At 38.6% G+C, this 18,488-nt stretch overlaps 3 protein-coding genes across 3 annotated transcripts in view; all 3 read right to left on the bottom strand.

Annotated features, from left to right (window-relative positions):
* Positions 1-93: 93 nt before the first annotated feature.
* On the bottom strand, positions 94-11,822 carry LOC145464155 (ovochymase-1-like). The gene is made up of 10 exons (XM_081447995.1): positions 11,710-11,822; positions 11,252-11,368; positions 9,734-9,836; positions 6,730-7,352; positions 5,647-5,836; positions 5,177-5,475; positions 3,804-3,938; positions 3,493-3,609; positions 2,973-3,093; positions 94-2,207 (listed from the first exon to the last, which is right to left on the bottom strand). The coding sequence occupies exons 2-10, from the start codon at positions 11,292-11,294 to the stop codon at positions 1,592-1,594; spliced, it is 2,247 nt and encodes a 748-aa protein (XP_081304121.1). The 5' UTR covers positions 11,295-11,368; positions 11,710-11,822; the 3' UTR covers positions 94-1,591.
* Position 11,823: 1 nt separating this feature from the next.
* Positions 11,824-15,799, bottom strand: LOC145489798 (uncharacterized; the record flags this gene model as incomplete). The annotated part of the gene is made up of 4 exons (XM_081469206.1): positions 14,921-15,799; positions 12,773-12,833; positions 12,156-12,347; positions 11,824-11,864 (listed from the first exon to the last, which is right to left on the bottom strand). Coding segments are annotated over exons 1-4 (369 nt in total), but the record flags the coding sequence as incomplete, so codon positions are not given.
* A 165-nt stretch (positions 15,800-15,964) lies between these two features.
* The window catches only part of LOC145488922 (uncharacterized), a 29,711-nt gene continuing 27,187 nt past the window's right edge, over positions 15,965-18,488 (bottom strand). The window contains exons 26-27 of the mRNA XM_081468151.1: positions 18,002-18,122; positions 15,965-17,448 (exon numbers count right to left, since the gene is read on the bottom strand). Coding sequence (XP_081324277.1) covers positions 16,833-17,448; positions 18,002-18,122 — 737 coding nt within the window. The 3' untranslated portion in view covers positions 15,965-16,832. The remainder of the gene's footprint in view (positions 17,449-18,001; positions 18,123-18,488) is intronic.

Raw genomic sequence — 18,488 nt, 5'->3', positions numbered from 1 at the left:
GCTATTCTCTTTCTTTAATAAGTTCCTCTTTGTTATGGAATTTTACAAATGAACTACAAATGCTTTGAAATCACAAACCAAGGAAGGCTAATGATGAGGCTAAAAGTGCTCAGTAATTCACTTTTTGCAGGATGGTTTTAAAACTGGATAGCTTTCAGGAGCTGAAATAACTTTCAGGGGCAGTACATGTTTTATCAAAATAGGTGGCCATGGGAGCTTGTGGGATTTAGGAGGGAGGAGAGTCACGCCAAAAACACATGGCTTCAAAGGGGAAGCCAACCGAAAAAAGGTGCGTAAGGAGGGGGGGTCACTTAATAACTACCATTAAGTGTATTGACAGCACCTATTTCAATGCAATAAAACTCTACCAGAATGCCTAAAAGAGCGTTTCTGAAGTTTTGAAAATTTGAATTCTCGTGAGGGAGCATGCCTTTGACCCCTTTGTTAACACGACCATCTCATGAAACCTCACCAAGTATCATTATTATCAGTATCTGCTTAATCCCATGCAAGATGGCAGTTGAGACTCACATCCCTGGTTGGCGGAAGTTTCAAAATGCAATTTTATTTACTATCAGAATTTTATTCTTTATACAACCTCGCGAGGTACGTCAAGGGTTGGGTACAGTATCTTAAGGGGTTCACTATCGCGAGGGCTTGGATGTACTATCGACGCACTGGGCCTGACTGTTTAGAGCGAGACTAGGGTAATCCAGAATTAATGTCAACCTTAAAAATTTGGCAATGGGTTGTTTTTAAAATGCCACCAACAGTCATTTCTGTAAATCGTATCGAATTGAAAGTGTCAAATAGTAGCCTAAGGTTAGCATGACAAATAGCTTTGGATAATAGTAATGGAAAACGTGATTAACTTTTAAACCCAGATGATCATCAGGCGGCTTTCCATCAACTAGGACACGCACTTGAATAGTTACTGCTCAGTTCCTGTTTTCACTCGGTCGACGTCGATACTATTTATATGTACTCACAAACTGACACCAAGGTAAATTAACAGCAGGAGGGATTTAAACCCAGACCAGAATTCACGAGTTTTGGATATTGAGATAAAGAAAAAATGAAATATTTAACAGAGGAAAAGTATTTGACAAATGCACTTAATTGTTATTTTATTGTACTTTACATCGCTCTCTATGGTAATATTTCATTTTGTTTGCACTAGCCAAAAACAAGTCGTATCTTACATAGATTTTTATTGCAGTTAGATTCAAATTATGACGAAAGAAACAATCGAATAATTGAAGCAAGATTTCGCAGCAATTTATTTAAAACTCACTAGCAAGTTTCTGATGTTATTCCAGAATTTTGAGGTCTTCAAATTTTGATGCCTTTCATGTCTTTGCGTCACGCATCGTCCTGGAATAGGTTTCATTTAGCTATGAAAGATAACTGTATTCGCCGTTGGAAATTTTTTGGTGGTATTTTTTGTTCACTTTAAAACTGTATATGTATATTTAAACTGTCTAATATTACGTTGATCAATGCATTTCAGAAAAAGAAGACGATAACAATGCTTTAAACAGTAGTGGTTTTGCTTTCTATGTGCGCGAGTGCATGACAATACTAACAAAGCTCAGTCGTCTGCCTCGGTATTTTCCTTAATAGTATTCTTTATCCAATCAGTGAATGGATACACCCTTGTGTAGTATCCATACTGGTCCTTTTGTGCACAACCCGAACCCCAGCTGACGAGTCCAGTTGCCACCCATCTGTAGTCCTCTCCTCTTTTTCCTTCTCGAACAAAAGCTCCACCACTGTCACCATGACAAATATCGTTTCCACCTTTTCCATCTCCGGCACAAAACGTCACGGTAGAGTTAATAGCAATTGCGGCTCTCTTTGCACATAGTTGGTCACTTTGAATTGTGTAAGCAGAGTATTGAAGACGTGTTGAGTATCTGTTTTCAGGCTCGGGGTCCTCACCAGGTTTCAAGGCTTGTGTTACACCCCACCCAGTTGCAAAACCGTATTTCGTGGGGATTGCCAAATCGCCTTCATCCTTTTCTGGAAGACACAAAGTTCGCACGAAAGGGCCGAGTTTCACTTTCTCTCTGAGTTTGATAAGAGCAATGTCATTCATGAAATTATGAACCACGTAATCTTCATGAACAAAGAAACTCTCCGGATGAATGTCCTGTTGAGATTTCTCATCCCTTTTTACGTTGTGGTCGCCGGCCTTAACCAGGTATCTGGAAAAAAAAAATATTGCCAGATTGGGAGGGTTGGACCGTAAAACATTTGATTTGGCAAGACTAACAGAGCGAGCTCGACGTCAGTGACTTACGTATGTCCTGCCCGAGAGCCAAATATTTTCCAGTCCGGCCAGACTTAGCCGAGTCAATCAATAAGCGTGTCATCATATTGCCACTGAGCTTTCCATCTTTCACGTTTTCGTAAACGCTATGGTCCTTAGTGTTCCGTATGTCTCAGGTTCGAAGGTCAGCAAAAAAGATCAGTCTTTAGAACATACAACATTTTAATTTCCGAGGAGATAAACGTGTACACTTTCCAACATGGCCGACAACTCGCAACCTCGTGGTCGAACAACAGGTCTTACTGCGCATGCGTGCAAAACTCTTACTAGGAGGGGGACCCCAGGGAATTGCTAATTTACAACAAGGCTTTCTGCGGAACACTTAGTACTTTCGAAAAGCAAATGTTATCACTATTTCCATTCGACAAACTTATGAAGGTTTATCTGAACCACGAAATAAACACTCATTTTGTGTTAATTAGCCTATAAAACTACATCGTAATCGTCAATCTTCAGCCAAATTCTTAAGACTCCTCAAAGATGGAAACGGCTATTGCATATCCCGAATGGGGTGAGCTGGAATAAGTTTGTGGCTTATGTAGATCAGAACGGACAGAAGGACGAATAGACGGACAAAGTTACTTAGAACGAATGATGTTTTTTAGGAGTAACTGTATGGAAACGCGGCTAGCTCACTTACTCTAAAGTGTTACTCCGGAATCGATAGCTCCCAAATCTCGGATCAAAGTGGTAAAAACAACTAGCTGCAGTCAGAATCCAGAGTCGAGATATCAGAGCACCACCACAAATAAGCTGAACTCCTAGGGGAAATAAAACGATAAAACAAACAAGAAGATAAAAAATTATATCTCAAAGGATACGAAATAAGTTTTCAATACAGTTAATAAGCTTGAAAATGCTGTTCTTTTACGAAAAAGCTGTAGTAACGTATTCTGTTTGTCGTATATGGAACAAAATAATTGTGAACACCGACATTCTAGTTTACAGGCGATTTAAACTCCCGTTAAAAGGCGGCCTGAAGGCGGAAAATGGGACCTTCAGGACCGTCTGTAAAACACCCGTTCACCTTTAGATTGTCTATTCATTGACATTAACGAAAAATGATGAATTCTCGTTTGAAGCTACAGGTTTATTAATATACGACGTCATCTTTCCATAGTCCCAACAAACGAAAACAACAACATCTGATTTCAATTTACCTTCATCGTTATTTTTGTACAGTCCAATCTGCCAGGGCCACCATCCTCTTTTAGAGTTTTTACCTCCAACCATTCGACCCCTAAATTCTACCGGACTCACGCCACAAGGAGAATAATCTATAAAAATACAACAGAAGTTTCAAAATCAAAATCAACATTTAGAGTCAATTGGAGATATCACATTGAGAAATATGTTACGGAGTGTAATTTTGAAAATCTATTTTTCAGTATTATTGAGTGGGGCATGGTGCATGGTGACCTAAAGGTTTGCATGCCGCACTGTCATTTAAAACCAATGACATTTCACCTACCAATATATATCTGTACTACTCTCCGAACGGCCTCTTGGAGATTTCTGTACTTTCTAACAGAGATCACGTGATTATGGTCTTGATTAGCCGAAGCTATGCTCATTAGTGCACGTGTATTTACTTTTCTTCCAATACCTTCAAGAACAGCAAAACAATAACAAAGAAATGACAATTCACTCTGGTACGAATTAAGGGCTCTAAAATGCACCTAAACTCGGGAAAAAGCAAAGGCGGGTCATTTAAGATTAGCGAAAAGTATAATCAGGGTGCGTTTCTTTGGGGAAATGCAAGATTGGATTCTTAAATCCAAAACGGACTTTGCATTTCTTTACCAGACGGCCTAATCCAAGATCATTGGGATCAACACATGATGATGCAGCATGATCCGAGGGATCTTTGATTAATCTATTCAGTAAAGAAACACGAAGTCCGTTTTTCAATTTCAGAATCCAATCTTGAATTTTCTCAAAGAAACGCTCTCTTAATAGCTACTGATGACAATGTCGGATTTGTAGACTTAATGAGAAGTTATAGAGGGTAGAAAAGCCAGTTGTTAATTGTAATTTTATTTGATTTTCTCTAACTGTAAGCAGAAGAACATTGCAAAGTAACCCCCTCCCCCCCCCCAAAAAAAAACTTTATTTTATCCCTTTCTCCTAAATATACAAAAACTTGCTTACTAAATCGCTCTGAATAAATGGTCAGCGCTGTGGTGTATTTTGTACTCCCGCCTTAAAATCTTTAATCTTTTATCATTATTATTTTATACACAGTAAAAATTCATCAGGTACAATCAATTCCGATAAAATGTCTAATATCCTAAACCTAACATTATAATCCTAATATTATATTAACTTACAACAATATTCTACTAATAAACCTGATTTCCATGAATGCCGTGTGTTTAAGAATTATGATGGAGAAAGCGTTAAATTGATTTAGTGAACCAAACTCTCTAATGTTACAGGGTAGGCTGTTCCAAAGGGTTGCGCCGCTGTAACTAACACCATTCGACGTCAATAGCCTCCTTAGGTCAGATCTACGCGCGCTTGGATTGGGTCCGCCATATGCTCGATGTAGTGTTGTATTTGTTGTGTTCATCACTTAATAAGTCCAGACTGAGTACCCATGTACTACACATTGATTTAATTGGCTACAAGTAAACCTTCAGCAAAAACTGCAAAATAGCTTAAAACAAAATTTGGCGGGCATTAATTAAAAATCGTATTTAGAAATAAAAACAAATTGCTGCGGCGGTAGCGCTTTGAATTGAATTGCATCCGATTAAGTTCACAAAAAAGGGCTAAAAGGTATTTTTATAAACTTAATCCAATCCAATTAATTATAACAGCTCACCAACAGTTCAACCTTACCAATCGCGTAAACTTCAAAGTGTTTATTATCGCGAAGATACATTGCTTCTCTTCGTACAGATCCACTGAGGTCCAATCCGTCTGTGATAAGCATCATCACCCGATGGCTATCATAACGAGAATTGGGTGCCACTTTATTCCTGACAAGTTTAAAAGGACGAATGTACGAAGAAACCCAGCCCACGAACATTATATTGTCAATAGCATTGATAGCTTTCTCGATAGTATCCGCTTTACTGTCTCCTAAGTTGAATTCCAACTTAGCTTCAGTCACAGCTGCTACTTGTGTTCTGGCCGCCCTGAAAAAGAAGTAGAGTTTAAATCAGTGTATGCATACTTTCGTGATAACACCACGGGAGAGGATCCGGGTAAAATATTGAATCGCTGTTGCATGATGGAATATCTGTCAGCTCAAAGCTTTAATGCACAGACAGTTCTGAAACAGTTAAAATGGCACAAATCTCTGATACCTTTTAGTTAACCCGATGATTGTAAGAAGTTCTTTCGCAAACTCCAAACTTCTCTGAAAATAGAATTTGTTCACACTGACGGAAGCATCAAAAAGAAACACTAGATCCAGTCCACAATCTTCGTTTAAGATGATCCCTTGTCTTCTTTGTTGCCTAGTAGTTTCACTACTGCATTGGTTTTTAGGCTTGTCTGTAAAAAGAGAAATTTTATTTTATTTTATTTTATTTTATTTTATTTTTTTAAAAGAGGAAAGCGAGAATACAATGAGAAATCAAAAATACAATTCGAAAAGCTCAACCTCAGAACCAACTGTATTTCATTTACAGATGCAGTAAAAAAGACGTCTGCTAAATTACTTTCCGAGTTCCTTGTGGCAACTTTATGTATTTTTTAAGTATTCTCTTAGCACGATATCAGATATGGCTCGCTAAAACGAAAGATGATCATCCAAATCTTACGCATTTCATATCCACACTAAAATCACAATATGAAATAGAACAAAAAGTGGAAGCACAAAGAAATGGAAACCTCTTACAGGATATATGAGGATTTAATTAATATTTTAGATCACATTTTCTATACCTATCGGTATCTATCTCCTACCCATTAGTCTATATTTCTAATCTCCTGTAAGATACATAACTAATTTTACTTTTAATGTACCACATGCCTTTGGTCTGTTTTTTTATGTTTCAATAGTACAACCTCAAGCTGTAATGACGGCTATCTATTTTTCTTCTTTTTTTCTTTGCCCCTAGTCGTCACTGTATTTGTTGGTAGTGTAAGTCGTGTAACTGTATTGTAAGTCGTTTAGATATTCTCATTTAAATCATAGTGTAAATAATTAGAGCAATATAATGTAAATAGAGCTAGTGCTGTGAGTAAGCATTGTTCTCCCTTGTGTTATTGCAAGTAAAAAAAAAAAACCTTTAAGTATTTTAGGTATCATATTTTCTCGACTAAACGTTACGGAGGATGTTTTTTTCACTCATCTTTTGTTTCGTTGTTGTTCTTTATTTTCTGTTTTTGTTGTTCTTTTTGGTTCTGTTTTATGACAGCATTATTGCATTAGTGCTACTCACTATTTGCTGGTTCTTTCTTTTCATTCATAGTTTTCCTAATCCAGTCAAGGAATGGATGAATCCTGGTGTAGTATCCATACTGATCCTTTTGTGCACAGCCATTTCCCCAGCTGACAACACCAATCACGACCCATTTAGAATCTGACAAACTGGAACTGATATCCCGAACAAACGCTCCTCCACTATCTCCCGAACAGGCGTCTTCTCCTCCTCGTCCGTCCCCGGCGCAAAACGCTGTCGTTGTGTTAAATTGAATACCTGATTTATTTATACAAAGCTGGTCGCTTTGAATTGGAAAAGAAGCGTGACGAAGAACCTTGGATATCTCACTTAACTGGGTGTATTCGCCTCGACGTAGGGGTCGTGCTACTCCCCATCCAGCCACAGTGCCTCTTGTTTTGGGAATTGCCAAATCTCCTTCGTCCTTTTCTGGAAGACAAACTGTTCGAACAAACTTACTAAGTTCCACTTCCTGGCTGAGTTTTACTAGGGCTATATCACCATCAAAAAATGGCAAACCATTCGGTTTAAATCGTGGGTGCACGAAAATCTTCTCGGGAACAATTTCTTGCTGCAAAGTTTCGTTCACCGACAAGTTGTGGTCGCCAGCTTTAATAAGGTAACTGAAAGGTAAATGAATGCGTTCATTTAACAAAAAACAATCTTCCGAGACACAGTGATAGCCTCTTGATATTAAATACGTGTTACACGGCAGATGTAACGGGGAGAGTAGCTCAAGAAAACTGCTTCACTTTTTCGGCAACTGGTTTATTGGAGGTGTTCTCTCTGCTGTAGCCAGCAATCAACTAACTAACTCGAGCCAAAACTAGCATTTAAGTTCGCTCGTCATGATTGCGTCCACACACTGAGCTGTGGTTGGTCGTAAATTGTTAAGAATGAATGAGAACACTGGAAACAGTAGCTTCTTTGATACCCAAGTACGTGCTTCGAACTCACATTAGAAACTGAGGAAATAACGAGTTAAACCGAGGGTCTAAGAAAATCCAACCCAAAACTAAGTTAGATTGTAGATTTTGGTACCGATCACAGCACTGGCTGGACAAAATGCCTTTTAACCTAAATTGAACGTGATCCTAATTTTATCAGTAGCAAGTGATAAACAAAAGCTATATTATGTAAAAGAGTAAATATTTCTGCAAAGGTAAGCTAAGCACTAACTACAATGTAGAACGTACCGTTGTTCGATGGTATCGGAAACGAGGACTTACTCCGTCCTTTGGTCATACGCTCACGTATTTAATCTAACAAACTTACACTATAAGCGAAACCCTAAACCTACTGAAATAATCACACAAGTTTCATTCTTATCAAGTAGAGTTAAAGGTCCATGTCACTTTAACAAGGAAGAACCGAAAGCTGCGTAGAAAACACTTTTACACAGCTTGGTAAGGTGAAATAACGAACAAAAGTTGTTTATAACCATTCAGCGAAAAGTTAATTAAACTAGACCAGGTTTGAATTGCGGTTTAAAGGCCCATACGTAAGCAAATTTCCTGGCTTTACAAATCGACTGTGGGAAAGTTTGCTGATAGCACTTAGCTACGTGAGTGAGTTAAAGAGATAAGGCAACTTTGTTCCTTGGTATTAGAAACTTCAACTAATATTAATTAACTCGATTAATATTAGTTAATTCAAACATTATTAATCACACACTTAAAGCTTGATAACGTACAAAAGTATGTTATAACATACGGATTGCATTCCTGTCTTTTTGATTAGCTCACACCAACTCAGGTTATTAGTAAATAGTTTTTGGCTTGCCTGTTTCCCGCAGTCAGGAAACAAATTTCTCTTATTATACGTTTACGCTTTTCATCCACACATAAACAGAATCTAGTTTGTGAAGGTGAATTAATCAACATGGCACGAGCGTGGGGCAAAGAAAAATTCTGAGTCCCAGACAGGAATCGAACCCATGACTTCCCGAACACTGGGCGGGCGCTCTATCCACTGAGCTACGAGAACTCATGGAGAGCAAGGTCATTTAACTGAGTTCATACATGACAGGTGTCCTGCATACTGCTATGATCAACGCTATCGAAGTCATCGTGAGTAGTGACAAGTTAATAAAGATGGTGAATTTTAAGCATAAAATTTGAAGCTTAAAATTTACCATCTTTATTAACTTATCAGAATCTAGTTTGTTCGCTAAGCTTCGCTTGATGTTGGAAATTAGGGCTGAACGACTTGCCAATGGGAAACTGTGCGAAAATAAAATACTCATATTTATTTACTTGTGAATGCGCAAGCAAGTGAATAAATTGTCATGCAGTTGCATCTTGCTTTGTCGCAATAAAACATCCAAATATTTCGAGTTCTCATGTCTTGCAGTTCGTGATTTCCATTCATTATTTTCCTTACTCGTGATTGACATCTTGGTTTTGATTTTTTATTCGTTGTCGTAATCTCTAATGTAGTCTTTAAATTTGATTTTTTTTGTAATTCGACAGAAACGAGACTGAATTTCATAGAGGTGCGTCAATTCCGGCAGGTAACTCTTAAAGTTCCGGCCAAACGCACGAAGCATTTGTCGCAAAATGTTACACATACCCGCCTGGCCATGCTGCGAGTTGGATGTTGGATGGTACGTTACAACATCGGGTGGCAAAACGTGTCCGAACTTGACTCCCAAAATCAAAATAACCCAGAAACGTCTCTCTGAGCGTTAGCCCTGGGGAAAATAGACACGACAGAAAAAAAACCTTCTTTTCAAAACAGCGGGATTCGAGCCCACGACCTCGGGATTGGATCAGAGTTTAGATCACCGTAAGTAAAGCAACTCGACTCGAGGCAGCGTTAAGAGAAATCTCTTTGCTCTGTGTAGTCTTTCTCCTCCATGGCTAACGCTCACAAATAAATTTGTGGGATATTTTACTGCACGTTAAATTACGGTAAAGTTAATCCTCAACTTTCCGATTTCGGATCATATCAATACTGCATGATTCAATATATTTGGATTTGTACTTAAAATATTTGCACTTACAGATTTGCATTCCCGGTGAACAGTCTCCGCGAATAGAAACAGTGGGCTGCGGTTAAAACCCACCGACGAGAAACAAGCGCACCACCACAATGAAACTGAGGAACTAAAAACACAACAAAACGTCTAATCGTGTAACTTAGTTAAGGCGAAAACTGCGAGGTTTTTTTTTTGTTGTTGTATTTTGTTTTATAAGTGTAAATTCTGGGAGAAACGTATGCTCGGAAAAATCCGAGTCCCAGTTGGGATTTGAACCCACGACCCTCCGTGATTTAGTCGGATGCTCTAAGCACTGAGCGACTGGAGACTCCATGGTGAGCAAGGGTCAAATTGTGGGTATCCACTGGAATCGCCTCGCGCGGCTACACAGCCACGTATTGACTCATATGGTAGGTAGGTAGGTAAGACTTTATTTTACGAGGGTAACATTTGACAGTATTAAAACTGATAACCTAATGGCCCTCAAAAATTAAAATTTTAGAAAAAGAAAGAAATAGTACAATCGTAACAATATTAAAAATAATTAAAATAAAATAATTAAGCCTACATACATCGTAAAATATTTATAAAATGCGATTATTTACAAATTTTAAAAAAAAATTTACAGGAATAGTTTGCTAAGAATTTGATAATCTAAAATTATTTTAAAAAGGGAGCGCTTAAAATTTTTTACACTGGTACTCTGTTTGATGTCCACACTTAATTTGTTCCATTCTTTCGTGGCTCGCACAGCAAACGCTCGACCCCCTTCAGTAATTCTCTTAAATCGCGGGCACATTAAGTTTATATTACAAAAACGGGTTGATCTATTATGAGTGTCAGAGCACTAACACTAACAGCATCGCGCTGTCACATTAAGACATGTAGCACATATGAACTCACTAACAGCATCGCGCTGTCACATCAAGACATTTAGAACATATATATATAAACTCACTAACAGCATCACGCTGTCACATTAAGGCATATCGATATGCATCCAACCAACCTTTCAAGTATACGTTTCTCCCAGAATTTACACTTAATATCATGTTGTTGTTGTTTCTCTGTTGTTTAACATTTTTATCGGTTTTTAGCGACTTTGATGACGCCTGTTTGACACTCCAAGTATATTCAAAAGAGGGTAGAGAGGGTAGAGGGTAGCAGGAGGGTAACAAAGGGTAGCAAAGAAGACTTCTCTACGAAATTAGACAACGATAAAAACAGCACAGAAAAATGATTCCTTTTTTCGCTGGCCTAGTTCGGTTTACTTACACCTGTAGCTGTAGCGGACAAACTCTGCCATCTGTCTACCCTAAGTCTCTCGGCCAGTACGGAAGATCCCTGGCCCAGGTTTTTCCCTCTACATATTTATCTCCATTTGTATGTATTTACAATTAACATCAGCGTAACCGTTCCTTATTTTTAACACTGGCTCAGTTTTTTATTCGTTCTTAGTTTCTCGCCATATATCCTATATCCGTGATGATTAAAGCGATGATCATTTCACCAACTCTACAAGAGTACGGAATGGGAACTTACCATTTTTGTTGATTCTGTAGATTGTAATCTGCCAAGGCCACATTCCTCTTTGGGAAATTGTTCCACCAACTATCCTGGCCCTAGCATATACTAAGCTCTGGCCACAGGGAATTATCTCTGTAAGAAATAGATTTTAGCATAGCGGATGTTGTGAGTAAACGTACTTACATTATTAGCAAATGTTCAGTGAGAGTGTACTTTTTACAAAATCCTAAACACTGATACAGGAAGTCGCCGCAGCTTTGTAATGGTTCCACCCTTAATCCAGTAATCCCTGACTCACCCGCATCCCCTCCTTTCTTAGCTTTAAACACTTGCAAACAGTGCCAAACGCTGTTTAAAGGTGAAAAAGGCAGGAGCCTTGCTACGGGAGTGTCCGAAAATAATTTTAAACAACAACGTTTCGCGTGAAAAAAGCTTCATGAGGGTTCTCAGACAAATGAGAGGACATGACTAACCTTCACATCTAGGAGCCTCGGACCACTTTCCATCGTCACCACAGGTTCTCAATCTGGGTCCAATTAGCGTGTAGTCTTTTATACATTGGTATCTTAACTGGTCATTGAAATTAAAACTTTGGAGTATGGAATGTCTTCTGGTTTACCACAAGGTTCTGATTTGGAGAACACAATGAAAAAAAACAAATACGAGTGCTGCATCAATATACTTTCCTGCAGTTTCTAATCTTTTATTATTATCCTGACTAAACGTGTTAGTATTTGGTGAAGGTAGCTTACAAGGTCTATGGATCAATGCATCGTTAGTGCTTCCTGTAGACGTAATCTCCTCACGAAAAGCACAAAAAAGTAAAGCCTGTTGAAATTCCTTGTTCTTGTAAGACTCGTTCAAAATCGTTGAATGTTGTGAATGTAACATGGAATTTTAAGTTCTCATTTGAACTTACTTAAACACTTGGGTTCTACTCTTTCTCTCCACTTTCCTCCCTTACAAGTTCGCACTTTCTTGCCAACCAGCTTAAATCCTTCGTGGCAGAGATATCTCGCTTTAGACAGTCCAATGTTTATAGCGATCTTGGTGTTATTTGGCGGGTTTCTCAGCAGTCTCCGAAGTAGATCATTGCAACGTCTATCATTTCCTGCAACGAAGTTCGAATTATAACGCTGCCTTATCACATACCAGTGAATTTTATTCACCTTATTTTGTAATAGAACAATTTCGTTTATAGACAAAATTCTGACCGTGTACCAGAGGCAGTTCGCATTTGAATCAGTCCAAGTCTAACAATCTGACGCCATCTCTTTTTTTAAAAAAAAAGGTCTATTTTCATCCGTCCAATCTTTATTCTGGAGAGCGTTTCTAAAAAGATGCGGTTTTGATTATTCTTTCCAGCTGATACAGCTGTAGGTGAGGTCGAAAGGCCAATCCGGAGAAAAAAACATACTTGTTTTCAAACAAATACGTGTGGACAGGGTTTTAGCTAAGGACTTTACCGCCTCATGTCCAGCTGCAAGTAACTTTCTAAGTCTTAAGTAAAGTTCATTCATTTCATTTTAATCTTACTTGCGCCGTTAGAACTTTGAGGCAAGAATATCCACGTAACAGCAAATAAACACAACAGCACCTGGAAGGAAAACACGGGAAATATAAATAAATCTTTTGGGTACGAAGGGAAGAGCGGGAAGTCCATGTGAAAGGACTCCGTTGTACTGACTTGGCGAATTTTTGTGTGAGCTTGATACAATCATTCTTTGACTTCAATACTTCACGAAACTGACATCATTGACACAGGCGCAAATTTGTTATGTTTTCAAAATAACATGAAAATTTTTAAACTTTATTTTTTAAACTATTTTATCTATTTTATCGATATTTTTAATGTTATTTTTCCTTCGTTGATTAGTCTAAGATTAACATAGAGCAAAACTAATCCTATAGGACGCAGGGTTGGCGCTTACCACACTCTAACGTAAACAAACCAGAGGTCTTTTTAAGCTCAGCAATTTTAATTTGCCTCGATCATCTAGCTTATACGTGGAGATCGTTTTATCGCCGTTCTGAACACTTTTTTCGCGGTAACTTGTCTCTCGCTGATTGGTGGTAATATTTCGTCAGTAACCGAATTTTAATCATGATAAGGTACGTCACAAAGGATACTTTGACAGCTAAAAATGGTGACGTTTCGTCATCAACAACTTAAGCGAGACCAGAATCCTTGATTTGTACCCAAAACGACGAGAATCCCCGACCTTGGCGGGTTTCAAACATCAGCCGTCTAAGGCCGTTTTACAGTTGCTTGCAGCGTTTCAAGTTAGTTATTTTCGACAGGTAGAAGGTACAAAAATTTTTCATTATAAGGAAGATACTTATTGTTCTTGCTTAGCGATTCAATTCAGGGAAAGTCTTTGTGAGTTCGAAAGCAATCGATATAAACGAATGATTAAAGGCTCCTGACAATTTGTTTTTTTAACACAAGAAACGGAAAGACAAACGCTACCGTTCGGTAAATGGTTTCTTGACGGAAAAAGAACAAACAATGAAGGCAAAAAGGAAACATAATCAATAATCACCAAAAAGGGTTCGAACTTCCAATGCCTAGCATAGCGAGCCATGCAATGCTTATCACACTGCGCCACTTGTACATCAAATACCGTAGTGCGAAAATATTAATGATTTATTTACTTACCGCAGGCTCAAGTGTTTCGTTCAGTCTATACCTCACTTTTCACCAAACAAAATAATCTTGCCGCTTTTGACTACAGCACAAGGAAGAGGGTGGTAAAGGGTATTTTCGTGACCCGTGATCGGCCCTTTTTATTTCCCATGAAATAGCCATTTGTTTCCTCGTGAATCGTGATTTCCATAGTCGCCGTGAACCGTGATTTTCCAAAACGTTCTCTTTTATTTTCCGTGAAGCGTGAAATGCCAATGTTGTATTTTTCGTGAATTGTGAAAGGGCTGCTTTATTTTCCGTGAAACGTGATCTATACCCCCCCCCCCCCCCCCTTTTACCACCCTCAAGAAAGACATGTACAGATACATGTAATGTAAAACGTGTAGGCAGGCCTGAGTAACAAACATTTTCCTAACGTTGAACTTTTTCATTTTGCAAATATCACAACACAACCCTGAATGGAAAAAGGCTTTATGGGCTTGTTCCAAAGCTAGACTGCCCTCACATCACGGGTAGTTCCTTAATGAGCAATGCCTCATAACACCCTTTCATAATTTATTTTCCAAATTCAGTGGCTCATAGCCAGTTTGATTCAGTCGAAATTGTCCTCGGCGTCGCCGTCGTATTTCGTTACCTCCTTAATCGTTAGGTAACGTCGCGTAGTTGAATTAAATAACAGCAGCAAGCTCAGTTTTCCCGGCATGGAAATACTGCCTAACATTGTAAAACTTGCACATGGCGACGTCGTCTAAAGGAAACCACGGAAAACTACACTGAAACGGCGATTATATTGTCAAGTCGGCATTTATTATGAAATGTACAAGTGTTGTCTGTTGTGCGTTTGACTAGCTAACAACTTTCAAGCCATCTCTTTGGAATATTAAAAAAAAACTTAAAATGATTTGGCTTAAGAGAGAAAACGACCTCCTCCTAGATATTTGAAATGTTGCTTACCCTTAGTCTGCACAAAAGGAATAAGCCCAAAGGGAAGTCCTCTCACTCGTAGTAGCGACAGCGGTCAAGACCGAAAGACATACCTTACAACAAGCGGAGGACATCTTGGACAGCTTATCTGCATTAACTCTAACGGTATTCCATCTATCAGACCTCATCCACGCCGCGCCAGAGCTAGGTTTTAAGTTACCCGTCTTTAAAGTTCGATCGTTTCTAAAGTCGTCTAACTAAGCTGTCCAAGTAATGTTGTCAAATTGCCAAGTGAAACAGTAACTGCACTGAATACGAACACGTAACGCTGAAAATGATCTGTATGAACTGGAGCTACAACGGAAAGAAAGGTCAAGTTCTTAGACGGTTGCAAATGAAAAGCAATTCTTTGTCTTCCTGTGTCTGAAACTGAACCAGTCCATGCTATTCTCTTTCTTTAATAAGTTCCTCTTTGTTATGGAATTTTACAAATGAACTACAAATGTTTTGAAATCACAAACCAAGGAAGGCTAATGATGAGGCTAAAAGTGTTCAGTAATTCACTTTTTGCAGGATGGTTTTAAAACTGGATAGCTTTCAGGAGCTGAAATAACTTTCAGGGGCCGTACATGTTTTATCAAAATAGGTGGCCATGGGAGCTTGTGGGATTTAGGAGGGAGGAGAGTCACGCCAAAAACACATGGCTTCAAAGGGGAAGCCAACCGAAAAAAGGTGCGTAAGGAGGGGGGGTCACTTAATAACTACCATTAAGTGTATTGACAGCACCTATTTCAATGCAATAAAACTCTACCAGAATGCCTAAAAGAGCGTTTCTGAAGTTTTGAAAATTTGAATTCTCGTGAGGGAGCATGCCTTTGACCCCTTTGTTAACACGACCATCTCATGAAACCTCACCAAGTATCATTATTATCAGTATCTGCTTAATCCCATGCAAGATGGCAGTTGAGACTCACATCCCTGGTTGGCGGAAGTTTCAAAATGCAATTTTATTTACTGTCAGAATTTTATTCTTTATACAACCTCGCGAGGTACGTCAAGGGTTGGGTACAGTATCTTAAGGGGTTCACTATCGCGAGGACTTGGATGTACTATCGACGGACTGGGCCTGACTGTTCAGAACGAGATTAGTGTAATCAAGAATTAATGTCAACCTTAAATTTGGCAATGGGTTGTTTTTAAAATGCCACCAGCAGTCATTTCTGTAAATCGTATCGAATTTAAAAGCGTCAAATAGTAGCCTAAGGTTAGCGCTGACAAAACGCTCTGAATAATAATAATGGAAAACGAGATTAACTATTAAACCCAGATGATCATCACGCAGCTTTCCATCAACTAGGACACTAGAATAGTTACTGCTGAGTTCTTGTTTTTACTCGGTCGACGTCGATTCTATTTATGTGTACTCAGAAATTGATACCAAGGTAAATTAACAGCAGAAGGAATTTAAACCCAGACCAGAAATCACGAGTTTTGGATATTGCGATAAAGAAAAAAATGAAATATTTAACAGAGTAAAAGTATTTGACAAATGTATTTAATTGCTATTTTATTGTACTTTACATCGCTCTCTATGGTAATATTTCATTTTGTGTGCACTAGCCAAACACAAATCATATCTTCCATAGATTTTTATTGCAGTTAGATTCAAATTATGACAAAAGAAACAATAGAATAATAGAGGCAAGATTTACCCAGCAATTTATTTAAAACTCACTAGCAAGTTTCTGATGTTATTCCAGAATTTTGATGTCTTCAAATTTTGATGCCTTTCATGTCTTTGCGTCACGCATCGTCCTGGAATAGGTTTCATTTAGCTGTGAAAGATAACTGTATTCGCCGTTGAAAATTTTTTGGTGGTTTTTTTTTTTTGCCCATTTTAAAACTGTATATGTATATTTAAACTGTCTAATATTACGTTGATCAATGCATTTCAGAAAAAGAAAACGATAACAATGCTTTAAACAGTAGTGGTTTTGCGCGATTGCATGACAATACTAGCAAAGCTCAGTCGTCTGGCTCGGTATTTTCCTTAATAGTATTCTTTATCCAATCAGTGAATGGATACACCCTTGTGTAGTATCCATACTGGTCCTTTTGTGCACAACCCAAACCCCAGCTGACGAGTCCAGTTGCCACCCATCTGTAGTCCTCTCCTCTTTTTCCCTCTCGAACGAAAGCTCCACCACTGTCACCATGACAAATATCGTTTCCACCTTTTCCATCTCCGGCACAAAACGCCACGGTAGAGTTAATAGCAATTGCGGCTCTCCTTGCACATAGTTGGTCACTTTGAATTGTGTAAGCAGAGTATTGAAGACGTGTTGAGTATCTGTTTCCAGGCTCGGGGTCCTCACCAGGGTTCAAGGCTTGTGTTACACCCCACCCAGTTGCAAAACCGTATTTCGTGGGGATTGCCAAATCGCCTTCATCCTTTTCTGGAAGACACAGAGTTCGCACAAAAGGGCTGAGTTCCACTTTGTCTTTGAGTTTGATGAGAGCAATGTCATTCACGAATTTACGATCCTCGTAATCTGGGTGAACAAAGAACTTCTCTGGGTGAATGTCCTGTTGAGATCGTTCATCCCTCTTTAAGTTGTGGTCACCGGCTTTTACCAGGTATCTAGAGAAAAGATAATATGTATACTTATTGACTGAGTGGAAGCGCCAAACCGCAAAATATTTGTAGTGGCATGCACAAGGGCAAGACTAACAGAACGATGTCCTGACCGAAAGGCAAATATTTTCCAGTCCAGTCAGACTTATCTGAGTCAATAAGCGTTTTAGTATATTGCAACAGCTGTTTTTATCTTAAGTTTTTTTTTTTCGCAGACGTATTAGGTCTTCAGTACTTTCGCAAGCATTTTGAAAAGCGAATGGTATCACTATTTTCATTTGACAAACCTAATGAAGTATGTCTGGACCCCCAAGAACACTCACAAAGTGTTAATAGGTCTATAACATTACATCCCAGTCTTCAGCTAAATTCCTTGGAATCCTCAAGGAAGACTGCAAATGCTGTAATTAGCTTGTAGCTTAGATAGCCAAGTTAATCAAATATAAATAATGGTCAATCGGACAGAAGGAAGGACAAACGAGCAGATGGACAAAAATACAAAGATAGCGAATGACGTGTACTAGGATTAACAAAATGGAAAAGCGGTTAGCGCACTTACTCTCCAGTGCTACCACTGAATTGATATTTCCCAAATATCGGATCAAAATGGTAAAAACAACTAGCTGCAGTCAGAATCCAGCGTCGAGATATCAGAGCACCACCACAAATAAGCTGGACTCCTAGGGGAAATAAAACGATAAAACAAACAAAAAGATAAAAAATTATATCTCAAAAGATACGAAATAAGTTTTCAATACAGTTAATAAGCTTGCAAATGCTGTTCTTTTACGAAACAGCTGTAGTAACGTATTCTGTTTGTCGTATATGGAACAAAATAATTGTGAACACCGACATTCTAGCTTACAGGCTATTTAAACTCCATTAAAAGACGGCCTGAAGGCGGAAAATGGGACCTTCAGGACCGTCTGTAAAACACCCGTTCACCTTTAGATTGTCTATTCATTGACATTAACGAAAAATGATGAATTCTCGTTTGAAGCTACAGGTTTATTAATATACGACGTCATCTTTCCATAGTCCCAACA

Source organism: Orbicella franksi, chromosome 1 (genome assembly GCF_964199315.1).
Source record: "Orbicella franksi chromosome 1, jaOrbFran1.1, whole genome shotgun sequence".
In the NCBI taxonomy this organism is placed as follows: Eukaryota; Metazoa; Cnidaria; class Anthozoa; order Scleractinia; family Merulinidae; genus Orbicella; species Orbicella franksi.
This window is presented reverse-complemented; position numbering and strand designations above follow the sequence as displayed.

Bases quoted from the DNA above. Each gene is read 5' to 3' on its own strand.
- LOC145464155 (XM_081447995.1), bottom strand. From the start codon at position 11,294: ATGTGGCCTTGGCAGATTACAATCTACAGAATCAACAAAAATG. The intron at 9,837-11,251 runs GTAAGTTCCCAT...TTGTGTTTTTAG, and splicing joins CTACAGAATCAACAAAAATG to TTCCTCAGTTTCATTGTGGT. The intron at 5,476-5,646 runs GTATCAGAGATT...CTTCTTTTTCAG, and splicing joins ATCATCGGGTTAACTAAAAG to GGCGGCCAGAACACAAGTAG.